Source organism: Zingiber officinale, chromosome 9A (assembly GCF_018446385.1).
Source record: "Zingiber officinale cultivar Zhangliang chromosome 9A, Zo_v1.1, whole genome shotgun sequence".
In the NCBI taxonomy this organism is placed as follows: Eukaryota; Viridiplantae; Streptophyta; class Magnoliopsida; order Zingiberales; family Zingiberaceae; genus Zingiber; species Zingiber officinale.
In genome coordinates, this window is record NC_056002.1 from 90,977,450 (window position 1) to 90,988,509 (window position 11,060).

General features: G+C 38.9%; 2 protein-coding genes across 11 annotated transcripts; one reads left to right on the forward strand and one right to left on the reverse strand.

Moving 5' to 3' along the window:
- Positions 1-653: 653 nt before the first annotated feature.
- On the reverse strand, positions 654-2,389 carry LOC122021804 (UDP-glycosyltransferase 92A1-like). Its single transcript, XM_042579961.1, has one exon. The coding sequence runs from the start codon at positions 2,198-2,200 to the stop codon at positions 779-781; it is 1,422 nt and encodes a 473-aa protein (XP_042435895.1). The 5' UTR covers positions 2,201-2,389; the 3' UTR covers positions 654-778.
- Positions 2,390-3,237: 848 nt separating this feature from the next.
- LOC122020533 lies at positions 3,238-6,771 on the forward strand. Of its 10 annotated transcripts, none has more exons than XM_042578499.1 (4): positions 3,238-3,588; positions 4,072-4,135; positions 5,782-6,214; positions 6,295-6,771. In XM_042578499.1, coding segments are annotated over exons 2-4 (552 nt in total). In that variant the 5' UTR covers positions 3,238-3,588; positions 4,072-4,133; the 3' UTR covers positions 6,412-6,771. The 10 variants fall into 10 exon arrangements, 2 of the variants coding, with proteins under 2 accessions (XP_042434433.1, XP_042434432.1); XM_042578498.1 differs by having other exon boundaries at positions 4,072-4,114; XR_006122252.1 differs by having other exon boundaries at positions 3,241-3,588; positions 4,072-6,214; positions 6,295-6,422; positions 6,532-6,771.
- The last annotated feature ends 4,289 nt before the right edge of the window (positions 6,772-11,060 follow it).

Consider the following 11,060-nt stretch of genomic DNA (forward strand, 5'->3'; position numbering starts at 1 on the left):
ACAATCTTTGTATTTGACAGAGAAGAAACTTCTAATGTACAACTTGTATGTTGAATATTCTCTATCTTCCATGACACAAAGCGCCAAAAAAGAATATAAAGTCATTGGATTGAGCGCCCACAATATGCTTATATGGTCAGCCGACCGAGTTTCTCCTGTGACTCGATCAACAATCGCTCATAACGACCAACCGATCGGACTCATAGAATATTGTCAGGAATTCATCCTTCACTCAATTTATTTATATAACCAAAGGATTCAATTGGATCAGACGTTCATTCTATCCAAATAAATTATAATTTCAATCAGTTCAACTATTTGACCCAGCTAATTAATCATATTATCTTTAAGTAACAAATAAATCTTGGTTAAAAAATAACTCGTCTTAAGTTATTTATTAATATTTAAAAATATCGTATTGACCGATTCAATAGTCCAATCAAATAATTTACTTTAATAGACTCAACAACCGACTGTCCCAATGGTTCAATCAAATAATCTTTCGGTTATGATGGTTAACTGTACTGACTTTAAAGACTCTTTCTTAATTTTAACTATCGCATTAGACCCCAGTCGAAAGCTCCCCATCATCCGCAAGGCCTGCAGATATTTCGTCTCAAGTCAAATAAATGGCCGGCAGAGCAGAACCAATTGCATAAATATTAGTAATTTTATTCGACAAATGACTACACAGAACGTCTCACGTGCTTGTCCGATGCGACAGCTGGCACAAGACATGGGACACAGTGACTCAGAAGATAGAGCACGGGTCGACTTCCTACATGGTAACCGATTTGATAAACTCGTCCAACGCACACAGCGATGGCCCCACACCATCGGCGCCGCCGGCATTTGCCTCCGCCACGGCGGCCGCAAGCCCCGCCGCGATCTCACTCGCCCTCCGCCTCACCTCCTTCCCCCTCTCCCCATCCCCCATCACTTCCGCCACCGCCTCCAAAGCCTTCGCTCCCACCGAAGCCTCCGCCCCTGCCCCTAGGACCTCCACCACCAGTTTCGCATTGCAGAACTGCTCCGCTCCCAACGGCCGGATCACCACCGGCACCCCAAAGCGGAGGCTCTCCAGCACCGAGTTCCACCCGCCGTGGCTCATAAACGCCCCCACCGCCTCGTGCGCCAGGATCTCTGCCTGCGGGACCCAACCCCTCGCCACCAAACCGCCGCCTGCCGTCGTCGCCTCCGGAGGCGGCGCTTGGTCCGCCGCCGGGGCGGCCCACAGGAACGGCCTACTCTGCTTTTCCAGCGCCGCCAGAAGCTCCACCATCTCCTCCGGCGGCATCCTATTCTGCGATCCGAATGAAACATACACAACCGATTTCGGCGCGCGTTCGTCCAACCAAGCGAGGCACTCCGCGGCGAGTCCGCCGTAGTCGTCCGTGGCTGCTCTCCGAGCGCCGACAGAGGCGGCGGCGAACAAGGGACCCACCGCGTACACCGGTTGATTCATCGACCTCGCCCACTGCTCGAGGTACGGCTTCTCGATGATCTCGGCGGTGTTCCACAGTGTAGCTCGGGAGCGGTGGCAGAACTCCGCCTGGCGCCGCACGAACTGGGAGGCCGGGTGATCGGTCGACGTGACGGAGCGCATATTGGGAGACAATTGACGGCGGCGCACTGTGACGCCGGGGAGGCCGGGGACGGCTATCTCGTCGTCATCACCTTCGCGGCCGTCGGCGTGCGGAAGATTAATCCATATGGAGTTGTACATGGACATGGCGAAGGGGCCGGAGGTGTACAAGGTGGCTTGGAAGACACCGAGCTCCTCGGCGATCGGAACGGTCCAGGCGAGGAACATGTCGGCGATAAGGCATAGCAGGGGAGGGGATGCTTCGTCTTCGTCGTCAAGGAGATCCATTAGGAGGGCGCGGAAGGAGGGGGGGAGGGAGGCCTCGGCGGCGTGGTAGATGCGGGAGACAAGGTGAGGAGGGAGGGCGAAGGTGGAGTCAGCGTCGGGAGGGAGGCCATGGTCGGACGGGCAGAAGGGGAGGACGGCGAAGCGGAGGGAAGGGGGGTGGGGGAGGCGTCGAAAGAGGGGGAGGTTGCCGGAGGTGGTGAGGAGGGTGAGGCAGAGGGAGGGATACCGAGCGGAGAGGAGATGGGCAAGGTCAAGGAAGGGGTTGATGTGGCCGCGCGCCATGAACGGAAACAACACCACGACGCCGCCGCCGGTGAGCCATCTCATCCTCTGCTCTGCCGCCAGATTGAGAATTCACAGAGAACTCTAGATATGGAATCCTGAACCCGTTCGCAGACAAATTAAACCTCTACCTGATCCTGATCTTCCCCGATCGACAAACCCTAAATCCAATTGCAGCTTCGCAAATCTTCCATGGATTTCTCGACCGATCGGTCTGTGCGAAGAGATCGTTCGAGGAATGGTTAAATTTGTGTGAAGAAAAAGCTATAAACTAAGTTATAGTTGTTCTAAAGAATTTTGGTTGAATTGTTTTATCAAAGTTATTTTGAGTTTCCGAAAATTACTAAAGTGGGTAATTAAAGTTATCAATAAGTATTTTTTTTAATTATCAAATTACATATCTAATTTTATTTGTTATTGATTAAAAAATTTATTTTATTTTTTAAAATTTATTACTCTGGCTATGAATATGCTATTTAAGGATAAAAATATAATCATGAGAACTAAATAAATAAATAAAATTTGATTTTATGTCATTCTAATCTCTCTAAGTCTATCGATTGGTTTCGGTCAAAATTAATTAATGGATCTAGAGAATTAAGAATGATATGGAATCAAATCTTATGTGTTCGTCAAAAATATTGATGTCTTTCGTATAGTTCAATATAGTGGATATAATTAGACAAACTAATTAAACATGCCGAATTTAGATTCATGTCATTCCGAGATCACTAAATCCTTAAGTCAATTTTTAATTAAAATCGACTTATAGACATAGAGAGCTCGGAATAATATGAAATTATGTTTTATGTGTTCATCTAGTTCTTCTGATTATAGTTATACCTTTAATTATTATTTTCATACATCATATTAAGAATAATAATCTTTTAAACATAAATTAGATTTTTTTAATTGATTGCTACAATATCTGAATACAAATAATACTATCAGTTGTTATTATTGTGTAGCTCACAAAACTTTAGTATCAAAATGCTAAGATTCTCAGAACTATTATAAAAGAGAAATGATAAGCAGCTCGAAACTGCATCTCGAATTTGCTTCCCGAATGATGTGGCTTCCTGCGTGGACAGTTCCACGTCAAAACCAACAATTTGGTTTTTTTCTCTCCGCGCTCGTTTCTCGCCGCAACAAAAACCTTCGTGCCCTAAAACACACAAACGTCGCGTTTTCTCTCCGCCTCTTGCCCTAACGTTTTCTCTCCGCCTCCTTACCCTCGCTCTTTCCCCTTTGCCTCTTGCTGTCGCGTTTTCCCTCCGCCTCCTTCTCTCGGTGCTTGGCGGACTTGGATCCTTCCTTTCTCTCAACCTCTCCCCTGCCCTAAATCTCTCCGCTCTCTGCTCTCGGCGCTCGGCGGACTTGGACCCTTCCTTTCTCTCAGCCTCTCCTCTGCCCTAAATCTACCCTGAATCCAGGTATGAAGTGTTTTCCTTAGCTGATTGTTGTCCAAATCGACTTTCTGCTATTCGGATCTTAACGTTGCTCGGTTTCCTGCTATTTAGCTGCTCGGCTCTCCCTGTGTTTTTTTTTGTTGTTGTTGTTGTTTTATGTCATTGCAGAGCTGTGCTGACATTAGGGATTGTTCTGTAGATCAAAATAGGGTCAATCAAAATTCATTGTATGGAGATTCGGTTGCTATTTGCAATTTGGGTTTTGGTTTTTGTTTTAGAGTTTTATGTGTTTGGTTTAGTAAATTTTTAAAATAAAACATGATAGAGGCCAGTACTATGCTGACAAACATCTCTTATAACTTTAGTGTTTAGATGTATGTTCTTCTTTCTTTTCTGGAATTCCTTACTTTTCATTTGGATACTTGACTTTTTGGATTTGTTTTCTATTTTTTAAACAAATAAATGTAGTTGAATACTTACCTGCCTTCCATTTTTGAATAAATGTAGGTGAAAAATAATCATGGAACAAGGAAAAAGTGATTCAAATGAGGTAAACGATAACAACGACCATGTGAGCATAGACCTATCTCCAACTAGTTTAAATGAAGTCATGATTCCTAAGATTGGAATGACTTTTATATCTGAAGATGAAGTTCGTAATTTTTATAAATCCTATACTCAGAATGTTGGTTTTGGTATTTCTAAATTAGGTGGTAAAAAGGGAGATGATGCAAAGCAAAAATATTTTTGTTTTGGATGTGCCAAAAGTGGTAAAACAGTATCTAATGCCAAAAATGCTTTGTACCCTAGACCTTCTACTAAGACAAATTACAAAGCTAAGATTAATGTTGTTATTCGGAATGATGATAACTTTGTGATAAGTAGTGTATCTCTTGAACATAATCATGTCTTGAGCCCGGGAAAATCATGACATTTTAGATGTAATAAATTATTGGATTCAACTACAAAGAGGAAACTTGAATTAAATGATCAAGCAGGAATTACTTTAAGTAAAAGTTTTCATTCATTGGTAGTTGAGGCTGGAGGCTATGAGAATTTGACATTTGATGAGAGAAAGTGTAGGAATTATATTTCAGAAGCTAGAAGGTTGAGGTTAGGGGATGGAGATGCTGAGGCCTTGAGTAATTATTTTTGTCGCATGCAAAGTCGGAACTCTAATTTCTTTTATATACTTGATTTAGATGAAGAGTCTCGAATAAGAAATGTTTTTTTGGATAGATGCAAGATGTAGGGCTGCATATCATTACTTTACTGATGTTGTGACTTTTGATACAAGTTATTTGACTAATAGTTATGATATGTCATTTGCTCCTTTTGTTGGGGTGAATCATCATGGTCAATCCATTTTGCTTGGATGTGGATTGTTATCAAGTGAAGATTCAGAAACATTCATATGGTTGTTCAAATCTTGGCTGACATGTATGTTTGGGCGTGCTCCAAAGGCGATAATCACAGACCAGTGTCGTGCCATGGCAATTGCTATTGAAGACATATTTCTGGATTCTCATCATCTTTTGTGTCTTTGGCATATAATGAAAAAATTACCAGCAAAATTAGGTGGGCATGCTCAATATAAGCTGATAAAGAAACAATTGAAGACTATTGTGTACAACTCACTTACTATTGATGAATGTGATGAGAATTGGATGAAAATGATTTAGGTTTTTAATTTAGAGAACAATGACTAGTTGAAATATTTGTATGAATAGCGGAATAGATGGATACCTATGTATGTCAAAGATAAGTTTTGGGCAGGTATGCCCACATCCCAAAGGAGTGAAAGTATGAATGTTTTTTTTGATGAATATGTTCATTCGAAAACTTCTTTGAAGCAATTTGTTGAACAGTTTGATAATGCTCTGAAGAAGAAGATTGAAAAAGAAAAAAATTGGATTTTGGTTCTTTTAATTCTATGATGCCAGTAATTTCTGGTTATCTTATTGAAAGATAATTTCAAAGTTTCTACACTAACAACTTATTTAAGTTGTTCCAAGATGAGATAAGAGGGTTGATGTTTTGCAATACCTCACTAGTGAGGAAAGAAGGGGTTGCTTTTATATTTGAAGTGGTAAAAACTTTGTTGGGAAAAAATGGAGACCCTATAAGAGATGTTTCCTTCAGGGTAGATTATGCTGAGTTAGATTGTCAAGTTAAGTGTCTATGCCATCTTTTTGAGTTTCGGGGAATTTTATGTAGGCATGTGATCTCTGTGTTGATACGAGTGAAGGTAATTGAGGTTCCTATGAATTATATTATGGATCGATGGTGCAAAGATATTAAGCGTGGTTATCAAAGTATCACTAACATTTATGATGAATATGTTTGTGATGGAGAAAGACATCGGTATAATATTCTCACTCCATTGATGCAAGAGGTTCAACAACTTGGGGCAAATAATGACGACGGTTGTTCTGTTTTGATGGAAATCTTGAAAGATGCGAAGGAAAAATTGATTGCTATTCAAATAGATCATTCAAGAGTCGACCAATTGAAAGAAGCATCTACATCGAGTTCAAAAACAATACACTCTCCATTAAAAGTAAGATCTCGAGGCCGTTCACCCACAAAGAGGAAACAATCTAAGATTGAACAAATTATGAAGAAATCAGTTGCAAAGGCCAGAAGAAAGGTATGATTGGTACCTATGAGATAACTTTTGCTTTATATACTTTTTTGTAGCTAAATATCTCTATTTACTACTATTTATAGGGCTCTTTGTTGAATACAATGTTAGGTCATTCATTCTGTGACAACCAGCCAATCAACAACATAATGATGACGACGACAATCATTCAATTCTTTCTGTTCTCAGCAACCAGGAGCTAGTGATCAGAGAGGTACATCTGGGCAAACGTCAGTGTCAAAACACATTATTTTATGTCAGTGTCAATAACTAATCAACATTCTAATTGGCATCATGCATATTGATATTCTGTGATGCATAAGACCATGCAACTCAGACCACAGGAATCTTGCGTGTTCAGGTTTTTGGTGTGGCCATAGATTCGAGTTCAGGCTTGTCAGGGGCTAAGAAGGCAGTCTATATGATGCTTGTTTCTTGTGTTTCTAAGCTTGTTCAATGCTGTGTGATGGTTAATTGTAGCTATGCATGCCATTTTGTAGTTGAACTGATGACAAATCTGTATCTGTGTTTGCAAAGCAATTTTATGAAACTCGTATAAGAAATGCACCTTATGAACAAGCTAGTCCTTGTGGAAAATTACTAATTCACAACATGTACTTTGCTTCTCTAAATATTTCCAGACTGATTCGTAGCAATTTCTGTCAGTCTACACTTTACTGCAAATTGTTGCATTATAGATATTTGTCAATTCTCACTTAGCTGCAAACTGTAAATTGTTGGTAGCATTTGCTGTCAGTCTGCACTTTACTTTCATTTGATGCATTATAGATATTTGTCAATTCTCACTTAGCTGCAAACTGCAAATTGTTGGTGGAGCAGTGATAGCCTAATCAATGCTTCCAAAAAGATTATAAAAGAACTCAGCATGTACCTGCCATCGACAATCATCTCCTCGTTTACTTCCAAATACATCCATCCTTGTGCCAACTTCCACCGAAAGACATGGCATGTGAGCTCTAACACTATATCATACTGTGCATTCTCTTCGAAAGTCAATTGTTAGATCATCCTCGACCATTCGGATAGTGATTATGCCACGCAGACTGCCACATGACATGTGTCGAAAAGAACACAAGTTTTGATTAGGGAGATGCGGCAAAAAACTGGCGTGTCAAAAGACTTTTTTATTTTTTTTAAAAAAATTAAGCTTAATATTGGGATGTAGTTTCACTGCAATGGACACACGAGCATGCACTTCCTATGCTAATCTTGGTTTTTTCACTGCTACTTTCCCAGCCTGCAGGATGCACCTCATGAGAACTGGATTGAGCATTTACTATGCACGGCTGCACTTCCTATGCTTAGTGGTTATTATCACATGCTTAGTGGTTACTTCATGAGAACTGGATTGGGCATTTCAAGTGGAATGCAAAATAAAAAATTCTATACGATCGATATTTGTGAGTAGATATTGTTGATGATAATAAATAAGTTGGTTTGTTGTATCTTATATCCAACTAAATAAGTCTTGAAAGAAGAACAAAGCAGAATAAATCATTACAAAATGATCAAACCATTATATAACATGTTCTGCATTATCCATCTTAACTAAAAACAGATTATCCTATCACATTACAACACCAACATTACTCAACACTAATTAACAAGACCGAACTAACAAAGTAATAAGGTATACAACCAAAAGAGTTAAATTCACTATAACTAATATCCAGACCACTGATGGTACATTCCAATTTCCTAGATTATGCCCACAGAAGCAATGTATTCACTTCCTAACATTGACTCTATTCTTCCTAACCTTCCACGATATATTTCACTTCTGTCTTCATTAGACAAAGTATCAGCTACCACCCACTTTTGCGAGCCATGTTGCGCACATCCATAATACCTCCTTCCAGGATTTTTGCTCGATCTAGAAACACATACCAATGTTCTTCGTCCGCAATCTCTATATGGTACATGTTCAAATTTTGTATTGTCGATGGAGCTGTAACTTGATGATGTCATCTTTTAACAACCTATTAAGCAAACAAGAATTACTTAGATTCAAATATTTTTTAATGCTCATAGATTGTATGCTAAATCAATGGAAAAATAGGAAATAAGCTATTTTGCATTATTGTATAAATCAACAATAAGTACTACATAATTTATCTCATTTTGATAATAACCACTAAGTAAAACAAAAACTTATTGCTTCCATCAGTGTTTCCTTGTGATGGAGAATCTTGCTTTGTACATTCATTAGCATGCAGTCTCAGAACCTAATTTACAAGATACAAAAAATATTGACTGAATGAACTATGAAGGAAAATACTTAATTGACTAAATGCTGTAGGATATTATCCCTTTTTCAGACCTTTCCAAGGCTTTCTATGGGATTTGAGAAACGGAGGGCATAATACATAGCACGACAACGCAACCTTTGAATATCGACAGGAAGGGCATTGTTTGCCAGCCTGGAATCAGATTTGGGGACATGAATGACCTGAAGGTATTATGACATAAATTTATATCAAAACTCTAGTTAAAGTCTTAACTTGCCATCATACTGAATCCGGAAAGTGAGACAAGATGTCAACCAAGATCAAAATAAGGCCTATGGATAGAAAAATCAATATTGATAATTAAACAACTACCCTAATAAACAACCCCTTAGTCACAAGCCGTAGCAACATATCCCCAAAAGACAACTCCAAGGCTCAGATGGAACTTCTTGAAGCAGCCAATAGGATGCTCCATCACAGATTTTGTAGAATCATTGTCGTTTGGAATGTCTTCGATAAGCTATTCCCAATCATTCTATTTGGAAGATGATATTCTGAATCATTTTATTTGGAAGAAGATATTTTGAATTTATTCACCATAATTTATGTGCTGCAATGGTGTAGCAAAAAAGAACAAATTGTCACCTATTTGAAGTTGCTAGATATTTATTGTTCACTATATGCTTGAAAATATCTTTGGGGTGAAGTTGTTCTAACAACCACCTATCCCATACATAGAATGGCCCAAGAATTCTCAAATTTAATTTTCCAATACCACTCCTTTTATGAGCATAGCCCCGTTTTGGTTATCTCATCTCTTCCACTTAGGATATTTAGTTGCAGGAAAAAGACCGAATCTCCATACAATGAATTTTGATTGACCCTATTTTTGATCTACAGAACAATCCCTAATGTCAGCACAGCTCTGCAATGACATAAAACAACAACAACAAAAAAAACACAGGGAGAGCCGAGCAGCTAAATAGCAGGAAACCGAGCAACGTTAAGGTCCGAATAGCAGAAAGTTGATTTGGACAACAATCAGCTAAGGAAAACACCTCATACCTGGATTCAGGGCAGATTTAGGGCAGGGGAGAGGCTGAGAGAAAGGAAGGGTCCAAGTCTGCCGAGCGCCGAGAGCAAAGAGCGGAGAGATTTAGGGCAGGGGAGAGGCTGAGAGAAAGGAAGGATCCAAGTCCGCCGAGCACTGAGAGAAGGAGGCGGAGGGAAAACGCGACAGCAAGAGACGGAGGGGAAAGAGCGAGGGCAAGGAGGCGGAGAGAAAACGTTAGGGCAAGAGGCGGAGAGAAAACGCAATGTTTGTGTGTTTTAGGGCACGAAGGTTTTTGTCGCGGCGAGAAACGAGCGCGGAGAGAAAAAAAACTAAATTGTTGGTTTTGACGTGGAACTGTCCACGCAGGAAGCCACATCATTCGAGAAGCAAATTCGAGATGCAGTTTCGAGCCGCTTATCATTTCTCTTATAAAATATATGACTTCTAGTTCCAATGACTTACTCTTAGAAATTATATTATTAGATTTAGCATTATAATCTCCAACTAAAAAAATATTATTACATATCAACATAAACACAATTGCTATGTTATATCCCAGACATATACTTATTGTTTACATGATGAAAACCTGCATTTAAACACTTTCACGAATCTACTTATCAGTTTAGGCACTTCTCTGAAATTGCAATAAAGACATACTAATCACATACTGAAGAACAACCACAATAACGTATTACAATAAACTTGGATAATAAGTGACTTAAAACAAAACATAAACTTCTTGAAAGAATCATGAGATGAAGATTTAGTCAACTCAACTTAAAAAAAATCTTAAATCATTCTAAAGTTATTAAAGAAAATAAGCCTAGATATTTTGAACTCTAATCCAAAACTATCTTATTTCAAATTAAAGAATTAATTACAACAAATAAAATTCAAGTACAAGAACTTAAACTTCCACGTGCCATACTTACAGACATAAAATATAAATAAATAAACCTATAATTTAAAATACGTGAAGCACTGGACTACGCACGATAATACTAAAAACTAAAAATGACGACTATTACACAGTATACTTAATGGGAAAATGTGATTAAATATTGACCGAATAAAATAATACTATCATAACATTATTAACATCATTACACCATAGACTTATACTATTAGAAAATAAATTAATTCAAGTTGAAACACAAATTCAAAAATAACTCATGCTACACAGTGGAAAGAAAGTATAGACAACTTAACCAAAGATATATGTTATCTACCTGAAACATAATTCCTAGAAGACAATCTAAAACTTATTCTTTCTACACTCATTCAAAATGAATTTGAGAAGATCTAAAACTGAGACTTTTATCGGACCTTCCCAAACATTAGGAGGACAAATAATTGAACCAAATACAACTTCTTGGCAAGGCAATATCATAACAGGAAGATGTAATAATATTTTTAATCTTTGGTTAGAAGAATTGGTGGAGATAGAAAGAAATCTCACCATATGCTCAACTGAACAATTAACTACATTAAATCCTAAAAGATTGTACCATCAAGGAAGACTTTCTTTCATTACTTTACTTTTTTG